Below are 20,109 nucleotides of genomic sequence, written 5' to 3' on the forward strand. Positions count from 1 at the left end.
ATTTATGCTCCAAAAAACTAAGAAATTTTAAATATTCCAGCTTGGTCGACAGATCTTTGAGGACTGTAAGCTTATTCATTTAGTATGGACAATGCAGCAGTGAACATATGCAGACACCCATTTTGGGCTAATGGAGAGATAGAGGTGGAAGAATGTGAAATGGGAAGGTGCTTCTGGAATGCTGTGATTGATACATAACAAATCAATGTAAGGGAAGTTTTTTGGAAAGCTACAAGATCATCCATGCTCCATGAAGCAAAATGCCTGGCAATCAAGAAACAAAACATCCATACATTGAAGATATAGCTCAGAAAGAAAATTTCAGATAGACGCATGCACAATTAAATGTGAATGCATTCATTAGAACATGGGAGTAGCACAATAGGTCAAAAGATGGGGGACAAGTCAACTAAGACAGCTTGGACATGCATAATGAAAATCAATGACAGCGCTTGTGGATAAGAGTGAAATTATAGGCTTTACAAAGATACGAGGAGAGACCACATAGACATGGTTGAGGATTTAAGAAAGTACCCTAGAGTTTACAAAGGTATGACCCTAGATAGAAGCAAATGGCAAAAATACGATTTGTGTAGCTGAACCAAAATAGTTGGGATAAGGTTTCTTCGAGCACAAAATAATGCTCCATGTTAAGTAGATTGTGGAATTCATGGAGGTCTAATTGATGAGACTAGACAGGAGCTGAACACAAAAATAGAAGGGTTTAAAATGGGAAGTCCCCAAGTACAACTCTTTGAATCGACCAACCAACCTACGTTCAAATGAGTCATATAAAGCTCCACTTAACCTGGACTAGGCTACAAGCTTAATTAGAACTGTTGTTGTGTGTTGATATACATTGTTGTGGCCCCTCGAGCTTTTAAGACAAGCGGTTGTAACATTGTGTCAGAGCCAGGAGGTCGGGTGTTCGATCCCTGGTAAGTGCGGGGGTTTTGTGCTGTGTTGTTGTACCCCTACGCATTGTGCCCCCTTGGTGCCACGTGTTGGAGGGAAGCCTAGGCGACAAGGCACCCGCCTAGGCACCCTAGGCATGCAGTAAATGACTATATGTAAAAAACAATTATAATTCAACATAATATGCTTATATGCAATATAGAAGGCATATCAATGCAACAACAAAAAACTCAGCCTTATCCCAACTACATGGGGTCGGCTACATGGATCCTTGCAAAACAAAGTAGGAAAAACTGAGGTCCACACAAAAGTAGAGAATTGAAAGTAAGAGGAATGAAGAGATGAGAAGTGAGAAATGAGAAATGAAAGTAAGAGGAAAGAAGCACAACCCAGGAAGTTAGGAAAATCTCAGCTAAACGGGGTTGGCAACATGGATCCTTGCCCTTCAATAGGCTCTATCTGAGATCATACTTGGTGCAAGACCCAGACTATGCATGTCATTCCTCACAACCTTCCTATGGTCATTTTAGGCTTGCCCCTAGCTCTTTTAGCTTCTTCAATCATGATCAGATCACTCCTTACTAGGGTGTCCCTAGGCCTCCGGTGAACATGGCCATACCAGCTCAAACAACATTCTTAGAGCTTGTCATTGATCAAGGAAACTCACAAATGCAATATAATTATACAAGTACTGACCTATAATGAGAAGACCAACATATAATAAACAAAGCGTATGATATAATATAAGCATATTTATCAAAAACAAAAAATAAACATAAATCAATGTAAACTCGTAAAGTGTCGACAAGGCGTGCTGTCTTGTTAGACCCATGAAAGAGCCTGGTCGCCTAGGCTACGCCTTGACAGCTATGGTGTTGATATACATTGTTGTGGTCCTTACTTAATAGCTCGAGTATTTAAGATAAGCGGTTGTAACAAGAACCATTAAGAGATGCTTCAGAATCCAGTGCTTTGGATGGAGCAAATCTATATACAATGAAAGGAGTGAAATGAGTAGAAAGGAGTTGCTAAAATTGATAGCAAAGAGATAACCCAAAGCAACTACTGCCATTATCTTGGTTTTATTATCTAAATGGAGAGAGGATCGGGAAGGTGTTGCCTAAAAAATTAGTGCTGGATGGATGAAGTGGAGATACACTATCTGGAACACACAGAGATAGGAAATACCAGTCAACGTAACTTTTACAAGGAACCTAATAGACTAGTCATGCTGAAGTTAGCTCACCGACAGCCTAGCCCTATAGAAAGGTATCTTGGACAATCAATAAATAATTTTCTACTGAAACATGAAAAGAAGAATTTAAGAAGAGAAGAAGGTTCATTAACCAGCATGTTTGTAGTGAAGAAATTGATATGAAAAGACTGACAATATTACCAAACATGGAACCAGACAGTAATAAATCAGATGAAACTGGGGGAAGCACAGTAGGAATAATCAGGGAGAGTGGTGGGGTTCCAGTCTAGAATGGATCTAAAAACACAATGAAGTTCTGGAACCACACTACTAACCAGGATCAATAGGAAAGCATAAAGAAGAAAGAAATTAAACAGATTTCAGAAATTTAATGCAGTTTTCAGAAAGTTGATTATTCTGGATTTACCAAAAACTATCCAGAGGTTGTACTCATGAGTAAATAATTTACTGATTAGAAGGGAGAAGAGAGATGGTAAAACAGGTATTTTAAAAGATGACTGTACCTTCCGAAAGGCAAGTCAAATGTAACTCTGAGATTGGTATCGCCCAGCCCTGGATTGTTCTAAAACTAAAAAATAATATTTTAAAGGAAATTTAAATGGTGCAATAGTTCTGTTGCAGAGAATTCCATAAAAAGAGCATAGTTTTGAACTTGCAATCTATAGAAGATCAACTACAGGTCTGAAACAAGATTTCAATAGATCTTAACAACCAAACTACCAAGTCAGAATGCAAACCAGTGACTAATGAGTGAGATATAAGAAAATATAATGAACTGAAAATTGGTTCAAAAACAGGAGTAAGGCCAGGTAGAAGAAGAAGAAGAAATAAGAATGAACAGGGAAGGAGAATAGGGGACAGAAGTTGGGACCACAACTGAGAGGAGAGAAGCAGATCTGAATTGACAGATGGTGAAGAAGAAGAAGAAGAAGAAGAACAAGAAGAAATCAATTGACCAGCATGTTATATATATATATATATATGGCAGCCTAGAACTCAAATTCCTAATCACAATCCAAAACTGAAACAGAGTTTAACTAAACCGGATTCATCTATAGACAGTCACTATAGACCCCCCATTACATTTAATTTTAGTTTACAAAAATACCCCCAAATAAACAAATAACATACCCTAACTATCTAATGTAGAAGAAGTTCAATTAAGAACCACTCTACAGTAGGATCGATGATAGGCCTATAGTAGGTTCCAGCAACAATGATCTCTAATTGAATGATGAACAAATCAGTAGTATTTTCCAGTTTATAGATCTTCTAACCAGCAGCAACAATGAAGCTTTGATTGTATCTTAGATGAAGATGAACTCACAGCACAATTTAATAGAAAGTAAGAACAAAACAGAAAAAAAGAGATGGGGAAGAAGAAAGGATAGAAAAATAGAAGGAGGGGGTAGGGGATAGATGGCTATCTCAGTCTTGGGCCTCTCACCCACAGCTATCTCAGCTGTTGAAACACAGATCTCTCGCAGATCACAAGCAAGCAAACTGCAACTTCATTGATTTAAAACTGTTGAATATTACAACTGATGGCCCCTTCATATAGATTGACCAGGCTTCTAAAAAATAGAAAGTTGAACTTTAGAAACTTAAAACCAAAAAGGAAAGAACACAAAATTAGAGCGTACTCAAAATGGAAACTACTTGCCTAACTTCAACTTACTAAAATAAAGACTTACTAATTAATTTTCTTGCTTGTTGAACAACCAACATAGGAAATAAAAATAGAAGCAATCCGCCTTCTAGAAGCTGTAGCTGATCTTCCCTCCTTGCTGCTGACTTGATTTCTAAATATGACAAAATAGGGGGCAAATTTGGTCTTCAACTTGGGTCTTCTAGAAGGATTCTCACCAAGGCAATATGGCTTTGACACTGTTCACATGAACAATAACTTGGGTACTTTGGTGAATAAATAATTCATTACCAAAAGGAAGAGCAGGGGGGAGGGGAGAAATACAAAGGGGAGGGGGAGGCGGGCTATACAAAAGTGGGTCCTAGGAAGGGCTAGAAGGAAGAAGAAGAGAATCCGGTAAGCACCAGGTAACAACAATATGCCTGTTCCTTGGGGAGTCAACAATAGATCTATTACATAGCAAGTGAATCTTAAGAGTTAACATAAAAAAAGATGGCTTTCCAAATCATGTCAAGGGACTTGTGAACATTAACTTTAGTTTGAATTTGATTTTGGTCCTCTTCTTCATGCTTCAGTTTACATCAACTCTCCCCTACTTAAAAATAACTCGTCCTCGAGTTTTATATAATTTAGGGATGAGCTTGGTGTGGTGCACGTCCAGTTTTGGCTTAAAATAGTGCTCCGGCAGCTCACAGATGTTTGGAATGTAATCTTTGAGGCTGGGAGCTTTCTCTTCAAAAAATTCAGGTGGGATCACGAACTCTATGTGATCAACTTCAATATCATCAGTCGTGTCCATTGGGTCATCCACAAACGTGTCTTCAACCTTCTTTGCTTCAAACTCAAGCTCTTTAAGTTCTTCCTTGTCATTCATAGTTTCCTAAATAATTTCTTCAACCACCTCGTCAACTGTAGTGTCAAGTTCCACATCGTCCACTGCTTCAATTTCTTCAATGTATGTCTCTACATTTGAAACATCAAAGACTGACTCTTCCATGTTGACTGAAATTTCTGGAACGTCTTCAACATTAACCTCAACTTTATGATCGAGTTCATTGATTGGAAGTTTCTTCTCTTGTTGCTCTTCCATCTTCAAAATTTCAACGACTGCCATGGTAGCATCCGTTGGAGGTGGAGGGCGGTGTAGATCAAATGTGGCTTTAAACATTTGCTGAACAGAGGTCACTTGATCTATTAGTTGCTTCACGCTCTCTTCAAGTGCAAGTGCCTTTTGGGGGTAATCTTGTCGAAGGGAGGCTTTCTTCGCATATGCACCGGTAGGTACTTGTTCTTCAACTCTTACTTCATCTCTTCCCAAGTCCTAGGTTCACATCTTCTAGCTCTAAGCATGGAACTAAATCTCGATCGAAACTGCACGAGATGGTCATCGACTTTAAAAAGTTCCATGTTTCGACCCAACTCAACTAGTTCCGACCATATTTAGCTAGTTTCGACCTGAACACCTGTATAAGTGTCACTTATCCCCATTGAAACTTGGGGAAACCAGGACATACATTTATGCCAGAAACCAGGACAAACACTTATATATGCCTAATATCATTTAAGTAAATGAAATATATCTGTTATGTTATTTACTTAAGATATTATTCATAAATAAGCAAATACCCCCTATTTGAATCTAATAACAATAGTTAAATAAAATTAAATTCCAAAAGGATAAAAAGTCAACCCCCCAGTTCAAAGAACCAAAACTAGATTTTTGGCGGTAGGTGAAATTTTCAACTTTCTAATGCTGGTTTTTTTTTTCAAATCTAAAAATTTCATAAATCTTAATATAGTAAAACATTGTTAAAAACCAAAAGTGCGGTAAAATATTCATTTGTTTTGATATCTAAAAATTTTTCATGTAGAGCGATTTTGACAGCATTCATGCATGCCAAATTAGGTTTTACTAGAACATGAGTTCAATATAAATCAGATTTTAGAGTATTAATCATATGGAAACATACACGCCAATACAAAGCGTCATTAACCGATCCTTCAATCATATCAAAACCTTCGGTCAACAGTTGAATCCTTAAGACTTCATTTAGATGTGGGTCGGTCAGAGACACAAGGAAGTTTGGAAGAACAGCGAAATAAATACATCCATCGTCAAGGGATGCAGAGATTGCACCAATCAAGGGATCGAAAACTGACGGTGGCGACAATTTAAATCTGATTTATATTGAAGGAGTTATGTTTTGGTCAAACCTAATTTGGTATGCGTGAATGCTATCAAAATTGCTCTGAATGAAATTTTTTTTTTAGATATCAAAACAAATGAATATTTTACCACACTTTTGGTTTTTAGCAATGTTTTACCATATTAAGATTTATGAAATTTTTAGATTTGCGAAAAACCACAACATTAGAAAGTTGAAAATTTCACCTACGGCAAAAAATCCAATTTTTATTCTTGAACTGGGGGATTGACTTTTTATCCTTTTGGAATTTGATTTTTTTTAACTACTTTAATTGAATTCAAATAGGGGGGGGGGTATCTGCTTATTTATGAATCATATCTTAAGTAAATGAAATAACAAACCATTTACTTAAATGATATTTGGCATAAATAAGTGTCTGTCCTGGTTTCCAGCCAAAGTACAAGAACAATATACACTATCAAACTTGGGTAAAAAACCCCAAGTACCATTTTGAGTGTTTTTTTTTTGGTGAAAATAGTTCATGCATTGTGTTTAGAATGTCAAAAATAGGCTGTATACACAAAATCAGATAAAAAATTTCTAGTCCTCAAAACCACCAGCTCGAGTTGGCTAGGAAAAAATCACAGGTTTCGACCATATCTCGATTCCTGGCTGGTCAGAAACCGAGTTGTAGAACCTTGGCTCTAAGTCTCTCTTCATGGAGTTTCCACCATTTCCTATCATAACTAGTCAATTGAGAGTATACAAACCTAAGCTTATAAGTCATAATATTCCTCTAAAAAATCCAACCAATTAAGGAAGAAGAATAGATCCCTCTGTCCAGCAAAGGAAAGAAACTTTTGACTTCATCTTCCTAGTATTTTTTTTGGGTGGACAAGAAATTCATTACCAAAGAGGAAAAAAATATTATAGGGCCCCGAAAGGGGAGCAACAAAACAAAGAATCAGAAGCCAAACCCTAAAAAATGAGGGCCAGGAGCAACAAGAGAGAGAAAAAAGGCCCCATGAGACAACAATGAGCCTGTTCCTTGGGTGTCAAGGCAAGTAGAGGGAGGAGCTGACGATAATTTTGCCTTAATTTCAAAAGAAATGGAATCCCAAATCTGTTGATAAGACCTAGAGTTGGAGGTCCATTTCCTGATATTACGCTCCATCCAAATATGGTTAAGAGTTGCACAAAAAGAAAGCTTTCCGACTGTGTCACAGATAGAGGAACGGGCAAAGGTCATATCAATCCAAATCTACTCGCGGGAGAAGGGAAGGATTCTTTTAGGGGCAGGCCAGCATTTGATCAAGATACCTTTCCAAATTGCTGCCGTAGTAGGACACTCAAATGATCAATGCCTTCCACATTGTTTTAGTAGAGGCAGCAAGAGGGCGAAACAGGAATCTGGCAGTGACGAAGGAAGGCCTGAGTTGGAAGACAATTGGAGAAGATCCTCCAGGCAGTGAAGCAGTGCCGAGGGATGTGATGCTTGAACCGAAGAAGCTTTCTCCAAGGGACCAACTGACCCTTTAGACGAATGAGATCCCAAGCTGATTTAGAGGAGAAGGAACTGGAATTGCTTGTCAGCCAAGAAACACAGTCACCTCAACCCATATGCCTTCTGGAGATGGAGGGAAGCTCATTCCAGATGAGATTAAGCTCCGGAGAGGAGGTAGGAGGAGGGGACCAGCCAGTCTGATCTAAGATGTCAGCTACCAAGGAGAGCCTGTGAAGACCAGAAGCATATATGATTCAAGGGGTTATCAAGTGGATGAGGATCCCCCTAAAGTGCCAGTGGTCGAGTCAAAGATAGGAAGTGAGACCATCACCAATCTGAGAGTGAATTTTGCGAAGAACCAGATGGCGAGAGTCTAAGATCTTGCGCCATACCCAAGAAGAATCAGAGGAAGCTGAAGCCGTCCAGATGGAGTCCTAACGAAGTAGGCTCGAGTAAATCCAGTTAGCCCAAATGTTTTTCTGTTTAGAGAAAATCTTCTAAATGAGCTTGATGATACCAGCAGAATTCACTGCTTTGATTCTTCTAATACCCAAACCACCTTCCTTCTTTGGAAGACACACAACTGCCTAGCTAAGAGGATGAAGGAACCTTAAAGAATCATTACCCTTCTAGAGAAAGGAAGCCCAAAGAGTTTCCAAGGACTTGATAGTAGTTTGGGGGAGACCATAGATGCCAGACCAGTAGATATAAGATGATTCCAAAACTGATCTAATAAGCACCAACCTGCTTGCATAAGAGAGAAGTCTGTTTTTCCACAACTGAAGCCTTTTGCGGATGAGATCAAGCATCGGGGTACAGTGGTGAGTGGAGAGCCTAGCTGGAATTAAAGGGAGACCCAAGTACTTGACAGGAAGATGACCCTCTTCGAAACCAGATCTCTCAATACAAACCACTTTGTCCAAATCCGAAACCTCAGCAAAGAACAAAAGAGCCTTTATAGGGTTGATGCGAAGGCTCGATAACTCATGGAAATGCTGAAGACAGAGCAAAGAAGATTCTAGAGAGGCAATGGAAGCCTTAGAGAAAATCATCAGGTCATCTGCAAACGCCAAATGAGTTAGCTTGAGAGCTTTACACTTTGGCAAAGGAGAAATGAGCTTTACACTTTAAGTGATCATGTGACTTGGTTAACTGGTCATGTGACAACTTAAGTGGCCATGTGATGTAAGTTGGGCTGGATTAGGACTCTATAAGTCCAACCATGTTTTGAGTTTATTTCCTTTAGTATTCTAGTTTCCTAGTCAATTTAAGTTACCTAATAGGATAGGGATAGGGTTAGGCCTTTCCTTTTTAGTGTAGGAGTCTAATTTTGAGTCTTTTATATAAGGTTGTAAGGGGGCCAAGTATTGAATACGAATTTTAATTAATAAAAACTCAACTTTATGCTTGCTGCCTTTGTTGCTGCTATTGCTCCCTTGTGGATCTCAAGGTGCTAGGGTGAGTGGACTCTCACGACTCCTTGCGTCTGTCCAGTACCGGGAGGTTCTTCTTCTTCTTCAATCGAGCTTCTTCAAGCTGCTGCTCTGCCTTTGAAGGAGATCAAATCAGTAAGTAATTTTAGTTTCTTGCATATATTCTTCCCTTCTTCATCCTCTAACCTAATCCATCCTTTCACATCGACCCAATCAGATCACTACTGCCAGCCTTCCATCCCCTCCATTAAACCTGCAACTATTCCTTCGAATTTTAGTTTGATCCCCAAGCATTCACCTTCCAACCATCAGATCTGTGTCAAACTTCCAGCAAACATCCCTCCCTCTCCCTCCTACACTCGATCCCAATATGAGTCCCATCTGACCATCTAAACCCTAGTTTTCAGCCTAGATCCTTAAACCTAAAACCCGAAACCCTAACCCTAATTCTGCAGATTTTTCAAACATAACCAAATCCAATTATTTTTATCCCATAATAACCCCCTAGACCTGCATATTAAAGCCATATAAGACCCATTCCCAAATTCCCATCCTAAACCCTACAATTAACCTAAAACCTAGTGCTGTCCATTCGAACTAGCAACCCCTTTTGCTGTTAATCCTGTTATATGGTTCCTAGTAGGTCTCCTACCTATCTAGGACTACATTAATTGGTATCAGAGCTATGGCGGAGGGAAGCTCCAACCAAGCCTCAAAAGACCCACCTCCATTCGTTTTTAAGACCCGAGTTCGTCTATCTAATGGGAGCATACCCATATTAATTGCTGATGAGAGGCGACGTAACAACATTATTTCACAATCCGTAGTGGATATGTTGTCCCAGTCAGGAGAGATTTGCATCATGCCTACAGGTCAAGTCTTTGTTGAATTTGAGTATTCCTCATACTCTGACGGTGCTTGGTGTAAGCCGATACCATCTCCAAGGAGCGTTATTGCAGTAGGTTGTAATTGGTTGGACGAGCAACAAGGTTGGATTGAACCTGAAAACAACTCGTGTGTCCTACCTGATCGACACCGTCTATACCATTTGTTTACTCTAAAAGGGTTACAGCCAAAGGTAACCACATCGACTGTACAGCCACAGGGACTGCCGAACATGTCAACTCAAACGCAAGTGGCATCGATTGTGTTTGAAGTTTCACTAATGGCGGATGTACCAACAGAAGATTCTACTAAGACAGTTTGTGTTGAAGAGATTCAAGAACCGATAGCTAAAGAAATTCAAGTAGACCAAGCTGCACCAGTAGTTGAGATCATAATTGAGAAGCTCGGCCATCAAATTGATGTGGAGGTCCAAAACACAATTGTAGAAGATTCTACTGAAGAAATATACATTGAAGAGAACAAAGTAGACAAAGATGAAACAGTAGAAGATGAAAAGTTGATTGAGAGCATTCCAAAGAAAAACAATGACCTTCAAGATGCTGTTCTTGAAGAGGTGGAGCTTGTGTCTCATGCATTAGATGAGAAGATTGCTAACACTGAAGGCTCTATGAACGAGACATTGACAGTTGCTGCTGATTCAAAGAAAGAACACATAGAGTTTGTTATGCCACCATTGTTCTTTGAAGAGCAAGCTCCACGCATTGAAGATTTTATCCCCAATGTTCCTGCCTCATCGGAATTTTTTTTGGGGATGGTCAAAGCTGCTGATCACATGCTGATTTCCCCCCATCATTGCAAAATTCGAGGACGAATTTTTTCAAGTTAGGGAGAGTTGATGCAGGTTCATCATAGAAATTGGCTTATTTCTTTAGAAATAGGCCTAGGGTTGGGTTATATACATGTTGGGCTTTTGTTCCTTAGGGTTTTCTAAGTATTAGGCCACTTTAATGAGCCTAAACTAGGGGTACATAGGTTGCATACGGGATTAGCCCAATACTTAGTTTATTTTTATGTTTTTTTAATTGAACCGGTTCAAATTGGTTGCATCCAATTGGCTCAATTTAAGTGATCATGTGACTTGGTTAAGTGGTCATGTGATGTAAGTTGGGCTGGATTAGGACTCTATAAGTCCAACCATGTTTTGAGTCTATTTTCTTTAGTATTCTAGTTTCCTAGTCAGTTTAAGTTACCTAATAGGATAGGGATAGGGTTAGGCCTTTCCTTTTTAGTGTAGGAGTCTAATTTTGAGTCTTTTATATAAGGTTGTAAGGGGGCCAAGTATTGAATACGAATTTTGATTAATAAAAACTCAGCTTTATGCTTGCTGCCTTTGTTGCTGCTATTGCTCCCTTGTGTGAGTGTTGCCTTGTGGATCTCAAGGTGCTAGGGTGAGTGGACTCTCACAACTCCTTGCGTCTGTCCAGTACAGGGAGGTTCTTCTTCTTCTTCAATCGAGCTTCTTCAAGCTGCTACTGCTGCTTTTGAAGGAGATCAAATCAGTAAGTAATTTTAGTTTCCTGCATATATTCTTCCCCTCTTCATCCTCTAACCTAATCCATCCTTTCCCATCGACCCAATCAGATCACTACAGCCAGCCTTCCATCCCCTCCATTAAACCAGCAACTATTCCTTCGAATTTTAGCTTGATCCCCAAGCATTCACCTTCCAACCATCAGATCTGTGTCCAATTTCCAGCAAACATCCCTCCCTCTCCCTCCTATACTCGATTCCAATATGAGTCCCATCTAACCATCTAAACTGTAGTTTTCAGCCTAGATCCTTGTACCTAAAACCCGAAACCCTAACCCTAATTCTGCAGATTTTTCAAACTTAACCAAATCCAATTATTTTTATCCCATAATAACCCCCTAGACCTGCATATTAAAGCCATATAAGACCCATTCCCAAATTCCCATCCTAAACCCTAGAATTAACCTAAAACCTAGTGCTGTCCATTTGAACCAGCAACCCCTTTTGCTATTGATCCTGTTATCTGGCTCCTAGTAGGTCTCCTACCTATCTAGGACTACATTACATTCATAGCTGATGCCTCCTCCTTTTTGGCGATGGGGCAGAGAAAAGTGTGATTGATACCCTTGACCTGATTAGGATTAAAGAAGAAGCTTTCAATGGCAGCAATAAGATCCAATTTGACGATGTCCCAAGTAGCTAAGAAGAATCCCATACTAAACCCATCCGGACCAGGAGCACCAGACACCTTGAGAGAATGGATGGCTGCCACTATCTCATCTTCTTTGGGAATGGAGCTCAAAGAGTCGAGGTAAGCCGAGGGAATGAACTTGTTAAGCAAGTCATTTGGGATTGGAGTAGAGTCCATCTGAGTGCATCTGAATAATCCCTTAAAGTGCTGAACCGCCAAGTCCTTAATGTCTTTAACTATACAAACAGTAGAACCATCTTGAGCTGTGAGCCTAACAATGGAGTTATAATTGACTCTGGCTTTCAAAGAACGGTGGAAGTATGCAGTATTGGAGTCACCCAGGTCTAACCACTTTATTCTAGATTTCTGCTTCAGGAAACTTTCTTCACGGGCTAGCAAGGAGGAGAGCTCAAAGGAAATCTCTTTTTCCTCTTTAGCTAAAGCACTATTGAAATTGTCAGACTACAACCAAAGCTGAATAGAGGCAAGTCTTGCCTTGCAATCTAGGACCTGCAGGGGGATGTTGCCAAAAGTGTTGATGTTCCAATCTTTGAGGGCAGCCTTAACATTTCTGAGCTTTTTGGAGAGGGCAATGAGGGGGGTAGAGAAAGAAAAAACAGGCTTGTCCCAAGCTTCTTGAACAGTGGGTAAAAAAGAGGGGTATGAGGACCACATGTCGAAAAATTTTAAGGGTTTAGGACCAAAAGAAGTAAAAGGCTGAATAGCAAGGGAGATGGGGGAGTGGTTGGATATGTCTGGATTGTCAAAGGAAGCATAGGAAGAGGGGAAAGCTGAAAGCCAATCTTCATTGGCCAACACCTATCTAGCTTGCAAGAGATTCAATGAATTCCAGCCCTTTGTTGTTCCAAGTAAGGGGGAATCCAAACCACCTCAGGTTATTCACTCCAATATCCTCAATACACTCATTGAAAGAATTTATTGCTTCCAAATCCAAGTGGCCTCCTCCTTGTTTTTCAAAGCTGTACCTGATGACATTGAAATCACCTCCTAAGCCCCTTGGGTGGAGCCCAATTTGGCTAGCAATAGATCGAAGATCAGACCATAAGGGAATCCTTTGAGAATGACAATTGTGGGCATAAACCACAGTGAAAAAGAAAGAGAAATGGCCCAGGCAGTCCAAGAAGGAAAGGTGAAGGAATTGAGATGAAGAGGACAAGAGAGAAATAGAGATTTTGCTGGGGTCCCAAAGAAGCCAAATTTGGCCATTAGGATGGGGGAGGGGGTAATTGGAGAGGAGAAACCAGCCGGGAGCAATAGAATTTAAGATTTTTCCAGAGTTAGGCTCTTTAATGTGGGTTTCTAAAAGGCAGCAAAAATTGGCACGAGATGAGCGAAGACGAGAGCAGACAACAGCTTGCTCGGAGGGGGAGTTCAAGCCCCTAGTATTCCAAATGAATCCTTGGATCATTGGAAAGGAGAGGGGAGAGGCACCAAAGGCTTAGAGAGCCTGGACATAACAGACCTGGAGCGCGTTTCACTATGGTAGCGCCTACGGTAAGAGCAGCTAAAGGGGGCAGCCAAATTGGACAGATGGGAAGAGGCATTGCGAGGGAGAGAAGAGAGATCAGAGGGATTTTCGAGTGAAGAAGGAGGGTAACCAGACGGGTTAAGAGAGGTGAATGGGTTAAAGACCCGCAAACCCAAGAAAGAAGTGGAATTGGGGTTAACTGAGGAGGGTTCCAGCCCAAGGTCTAAAGAGACCAAGCCAGGCGTAGAGAGTGAGCCCGAGGGGACCACAGGGGATTTGGAGATGATAGGGCCCACAAGCTAAGGGCAAAAGGCATTTGTAATAACCGAATCCAAAACCAAAGATTCAATCGAGTAAGCATAGTTCGTAGACGATGCCAGGGGAGCAGTCGAGGAAGCAGCGCAAGACGCCAAAGGGCTGATTCCCATGGAGTTTAATGGCAACGAAGCAGTAGCAGCTGTAGCAGTGTCAGGAGAGCCAAGAATGGAAAGCTCCAAAGTAGGGTTTTCCAACATCCTGGACCTGCTACGAGGAATTACATCAAATTGGAGCTTTTCGGGACACGAGCCAAGGTCTGAGTCTTCATCGTCCTCAGCAAGAGACAACAGACTGAATTTGTTCTGATCATAGGGGGAAAGCTGCTGCTTCGATTGAAGCAAAGACCCTTTCTCTTTCCAGGGTGGTTCTGGTGCCGGATTCTGGAGCGAAGCCTTCTATGGGAGACATGACGAACACCATTGTTGGTTTTGTGAAGCTCAAACGCCTCAACTTCCACAGCAGGGGGAGCGACAAATATGTTCTGGGTCGAAGGAGTGCAAAGATTTGAGCCATAACCAAAGGTTTTGCAAACCTCGCAGTGAGGAGGCTTCCATTCGTAAAGAACCTCCTGATTGAAGGAAAATTCTTCACCCTCCTTCACCGTGATAAAAGAGGGGAGAGGGTCTTGCGCAGAAACCTCAATGCAAATCCTCGTACAAGCCAGCCTGTCCTTTCTTTTGGTTCTCACATCTGAAAAGAGAGGGGTACCAATAACAGAGCCAACGGTGCTGAGACCATCAGTGCACCAGTAGTGAAGAGGCAACCCAGGGAGAGTAACCCATAGAGGGATGGTGGAGGGATCCACACGCCGGAATTGCAGGTGGTGGTGCTATTGAAGTAAAAAGATTGGCTTCTGGCCAACTAACCAAGGTCCACCCTCGAGGGCACGAATCTTATCAACTTCAGAGGAAAATTTGAAGATGAAAATACCATTATCCAGGAGAAAGGTATCCAGGGTACCACGAGCTCGCCATTGCTTGCTGAGAGATAACTTGACTGTGTGGAAGGGGGGCCTGGAGCCAAGGAAATGACCGACAAGGCAATTCTCCCAAAGTTTGGCTTCGGTAACCAGGAAGTCAAGGGGGGGGGGGGGGGGCAGAGAGCCACCTTGGAGGAGCCAACAGAGGCAGGGTTGACAAAGTGGAGAGGTAGACCATCCGAATGAGGGCCAGCAGCAGGCGTGAACAGGCCAGTCCAAGGAGAAGTTTGGCCATCCAGGGGGCTGGAGACAGGAGGAGGAGGGGGTGGAGGAAGAGAGGAAGGAGGAGGAGAGGACATACCATAGGCGAAGGGAGATGCAGAGGTCAGATTCCATCACCGGAGATGCCGGTGCTCCCATCTCTCGGGTAAACAAATTCCTGAGGCTTGAGCTGTAGTTATCCACTCTATTTTCCTAAAGACCATTTATTGTTCTTGATGGATTTTGTTCAAGATCCGTTAGATGTGAACTCATCATCTTCCTGGTATTAACATCAACTCTATGAGGTGAAGGCTCAGATACCAAAAAATGTAGAAGAAGTTCAACTAAGAACCACACTACAGTAGGATCAATGATAGGCCAATAGTAGGTTCCAGCAGCAATGATCTCTAGTTGAATGAACAAATCAGTAGTATTTTACAGTTTATAGATCTTCTAACTAGAAGCAACAATAAAGCTTTGATTGTATCTTAGATGAAGATGAACTCACAGCACAATACAATAGAAAGTAAGAACAAAACAGAAAAATAGAGAAGGGGGGGAAGAAGGGATAGAAGGATAGAAGGAGGGGGTGGGGGATAGATGGCTATCTCAGCCTTGGGCCTCTCACCCACAGCTATCTCAGCTGTTGAAATAAAGATCTTTCTCAGATCTCAATCAAGCAAACTGCAACTTCATTGATTTAAAACTGTTGAATATTACAACTGATGGGCCTTTTATATAGATTGGCTAGGCTTTAAAAAATAGAAAGTTGAAGTTTAGAAACTTACAGTAAAAAAGGAAAGAACACAAAATTAGAAAGTACTCAAAATTGAAATTACTGGCCTTCCTTCAACTTACTGAAACAAAGACTTACTAAAAACTAACTTGCTTGCTTGTTGAACACTCAACGTAAGATATAAAAATAGAAGCAAATCAGCCTTCTAGAAGCTGTAGCTGATCTCCCCTCCTTGCTGCTGACTTCGTTTCTAAGACAGACAAAATAGGGGGGACAAATATAGTCTTCAGCTTGGGTCTTCTAGAAGGATTCCCACCAAGGCAATATGGCTATGACACTGTTCACATGAAAAGTACAATGCAAACAGTAACTCGGTTACTGTTTACGTGAACAGTAACTTGTTTTGATTTGATTTTGGTCCTCTTCTTCATGCTTCGATCTACATCACTATCCCTACTGGCCAAATTTAGGCTTGGGCTTCTAAACAGGGTCTTGTTTGTCCAGCCAGGCCAGTACACTGCATCAGGCATGACAGCACTTAAATGATGATTATGCCTATGAATTAACAATCCCATAAGTAGATCATTGATTGTATGGCCCAGAAAAATAAAGCTTAATGGCATGAATCACATCTGCCTTCAGCATAACCCTTAAAACACTTAATCAGAGACTGGGCACTAACATGAGAAAGATTCAAAGTAACTTGCCTCCACACACTTACAAATTTATGATGAAAACTGAACAATTGTAACTCCTGCAGAAACAGAATGACCAAATTGTCAAGAATATAATGCTTGGCTATGGCATCTTCAGTGCTTGCTGTAATTGTGCAAAAGCAGCAGGATGCATTCTGCTGATAGCTGCATTAAAAGATGAGTCCCCATGAAGAGCAGCACACATTTGAAGGTTATCTCTCACCAAAGTCTGCAATGATAACTGTTTGATAGGATCTGAAGCTTTGATCTAATCATAGAAAGAAAATATAATCAGAATAAACTAAATTAATTCAAACTCAGGACTCCAGGATAGATCCAAGAAGTTACTTGTCTCCTTCTGAACTCTTTACTTGGAACAGCGCCCTCGCTGTGGGACCCACTAGAGCTGTTATCACCACTGTGCATATAATGATTAAAAAATTACTTTTGCAACCGATAATCAAAGGATGAAGTAACTTATCACTAAAAAGTCACAAACTTAGAGAAGAACAATTTGTAATAAGGTTAGAATGTTTGTAAGGATCTCACCTGGATTCCTCATTTAAGTCTTCACTTCCACCCAATATCACAGTTGTACAGACACTGCATGAATGAAATATATCACCCTTTGTCAAATATAACTGATCGGATACTAGGATTGCCACAACTAAATGCATGTTGAAGAATACCTAAGGATCTGATCAAGTTTATCAAGGACTTGAGGTAATCTCAAGGTCAAAATAATAGAAAGAGCTAAGCCAAAGGCCTTCCTCTGGATGGATGTTACATTGTCAACCTGTGGAGAGAGCACAGAGGCAAGTACTTAATTAGTGAACTCAAAGATGGAATGATGTTATAAATAATCAATTTCATAAAGTGGAAAATAATGGTTAAGAATAAAAATTCCTCACTAAATGGAATATACTCAATATAGGTAAAGAAAATGGCAACAGAATTAAGATATATACAGTCTTCTTCATTTTGTGTATGTTGGGGGGGGGGGGGGGGAGGGGAGGGAGGGTGGGGTGTGCCTTCCATAGTTCTTGAAACGTAAATTCAAAAAGCATCCACAAACATAACAATTATTTGTTTATTCTCTTCATTTTACTTCTCTAAAGCCCAGACTTGTTTTATTCTGTCCTATTTCCTCCAAATTGCCTAATTAACGTAATTCTACGTCCAAAGAGATGTATTTCCTCTTCCAACCAGCCAATTTTGTTTCAAGAATCTCTCAATCAAAGGTAGCATGAAAATGGGCACAGGATATCCCCTAAAGGCAGCATCGGATATTCCATGGGCCACATGCACAAAAATGGCAATGTTAGCACAAGCATTGACTGGTCTGGTAATATTGAATCATTGAATGTGCTTGTATGTTGGGGGGGGGGGGGATCAATGATATATGATCCTATTGTAACCCATAGAACACCCTCACATTCAGCTAACATAAAGGCGGGGGTTTGGAGTCAAACTCAGGTGGAGGGCTGTGAATACTTCGGTAGGAAAACTTGTCTTGTCTTCCATTTGTGATACAAGCTAAAATTCTATTCTAGGCAATAGAGTGATCTTGACTGAATCAGCTTGTAGCTACCAACCTTCGAATAGTTACCTTGAGTGAATCAACTTGTAGTTGTAGTCACCAACCTTAGTTTATATCTGTCCTAGCAATGAAGTGTTCTCTCTTGAAGAGCAACTAGATCCTTTCTTACCAATGACTTGTTTCTTCTTGAAGGCTAACTTGATTCCATAGTAATACTATTGAGAGCTTGAGAGGAACACAGGTGAGAACTGAGGACCACAGTCAGAGGAGTGAAGCTGGTTAACCTTTTCCTTCGGAGGAATCACATTTTGGTTCTCAGGAACAATGTCGCATGTGTTCGTGTGTGCGAGTTGCGGTGTGTTTAGGAGTTGGAACTTGGAACCATTTGACCCTCAAATCCTAGGTTGCATGGAATTTTATAACATGGATCCAGCACTGAGATACAGAACAATAAAACAAATTCTGAAGCAAGCAAGCTTTGTTTAAAAAACTAGATGCAAGCCATTATTGATATCCAGCAAATAGAAAATATACTGCCAAAACATAGGCGATTGTGAATTTGCAACATGAGATTAAAAAATCTAATTGGAATAACATAACAGACCAACAAAATGCACAAGGTTAAAGGGAATGGATGCATCTGGTTAGTAATCCATGTGTTAAAGTGCAACTTCTGAATTGTAGATTTGGGTGCATGTCAAAACAATGGGTAAAACACATATCCACATAATCCAGAAATTTAAAGAAGAAAAAAAAGGTATGGATTCCGTTGATCTGACACCACATTGTTTCATATCTAACATGGGGTAACTCAGGTAACATGACGGGCCCAGATATAACAGTTGATCTTGAATGTCACAAAATGTGAATGTTACAGACAGAATTGCAATATACCAAGTATTTCAGCATCAACTCATAATTCCAAAATTCAATAGCAGGCATGCTTCATGGATATCTATCTGATGTAGTACGCACATCACATTCGAGATTATTCTGATGTTCAGAATATAAAACAAGAACCCTGACATTGTTAATAAATACAACTCCAGAAACACTATGGTGACATCTGGTTGCCTGAGCAAGGTTCAAGATTTCGGTTTTGACCTTGGTTTCAACCCTGTTCGAAACCGAAACCGAAAATTTTAGGGTTTCAACAGAAACTCTACATGTTTTGACTGGCACTGACCATTTCGGTGGTCAAATGGCCATATTTTGGCCTTAAACTTCATGAAACCCCTAATTAAGTATTTCTAAACATATTGAAACCTTTAGATTGTTTAAACACACACACACACACACCCACCCACACCCACCCAAAATGGTAGTTTGGTTACGTACCATAGGTTGGTACTGTATGCCATACCTTGCTGTATATTTTCTCAAATATAGCCCTTATTCTACACATAATTTAGTCATAGAACATATAAAATTCAAATAAAACAACTAAAATACGCATTAGAACATTGTGGCACAGGCCCTCCTTATCATAGTCGTCACAGCGCGTAGGCGACCCAAGGTGTTGGAGAGGGTAAAAAATTCAAGGCGACACCATTTAGGCAACCAAGGCGTCCAAGTTGACTAAGGCGCCTGACGCCGCCTAGGTGAAGCCTTGACAACTATGCTCTTTATTTATAATATGGAGAACATTTTGGAATGAATACAAGACCAAATTACCCCTATAAGACAATAAGACAATTCTACCCCTGTATCCATCCCCCTCAAGTTGGAGCATAGATATCACCATAGTACTAAATCTCATCTTGGAAGGCCATTTCGGCCAGACCGAAATTTAGGCGATATTTCGCCGGAACATTGTATTTTTCTATGAGTTTTGCTTGGCCATTTTGGGGTGCAAAATGCTGAAATGAGCGAAATACCGAAATTTCGATGAAACAATGCATTTTTAAACCGATATTTGCGAAACAAGATGACCATAGTTTCAGAAAAATTTCATTTTTTCATTTCGAACTACCATCTCGTCTCGGATCCACTGAAATATCTGTCAGCGAGATATTGAACTATGGATATCACACATGCCCAACTTGGAAAGAATAGAATGAACAATCCTACCACTAAGTCCCTTAGTAAATACATCAACCAACTGATCATGAGAAAGGACAAAGGGAACACAAATGAGACCAGACTCCAGCTTCTCCTTAATGAAGTAACGGTCATTCTCCACATGTTTAGTCCTATCATGCTGAACTGGATTATGGGCAAT

At 40.5% G+C, this 20,109-nt stretch overlaps 1 protein-coding gene across 1 annotated transcript in view; it reads right to left on the bottom strand.

Moving 5' to 3' along the window:
• Positions 1-193: 193 nt before the first annotated feature.
• The window catches only part of LOC122671407 (importin-11), a 140,422-nt gene continuing 120,506 nt past the window's right edge, over positions 194-20,109 (bottom strand). The window contains exons 20-24 of the mRNA XM_043868602.1: positions 17,038-17,144; positions 16,898-16,951; positions 16,697-16,766; positions 16,375-16,616; positions 194-264 (exon numbers count right to left, since the gene is read on the bottom strand). Coding sequence (XP_043724537.1) covers positions 16,452-16,616; positions 16,697-16,766; positions 16,898-16,951; positions 17,038-17,144 — 396 coding nt within the window. The 3' untranslated portion in view covers positions 194-264; positions 16,375-16,451. The remainder of the gene's footprint in view (positions 265-16,374; positions 16,617-16,696; positions 16,767-16,897; positions 16,952-17,037; positions 17,145-20,109) is intronic.

This window comes from Telopea speciosissima, chromosome 8 (assembly GCF_018873765.1).
Source record: "Telopea speciosissima isolate NSW1024214 ecotype Mountain lineage chromosome 8, Tspe_v1, whole genome shotgun sequence".
Taxonomy (NCBI): domain Eukaryota; kingdom Viridiplantae; phylum Streptophyta; class Magnoliopsida; order Proteales; family Proteaceae; genus Telopea; species Telopea speciosissima.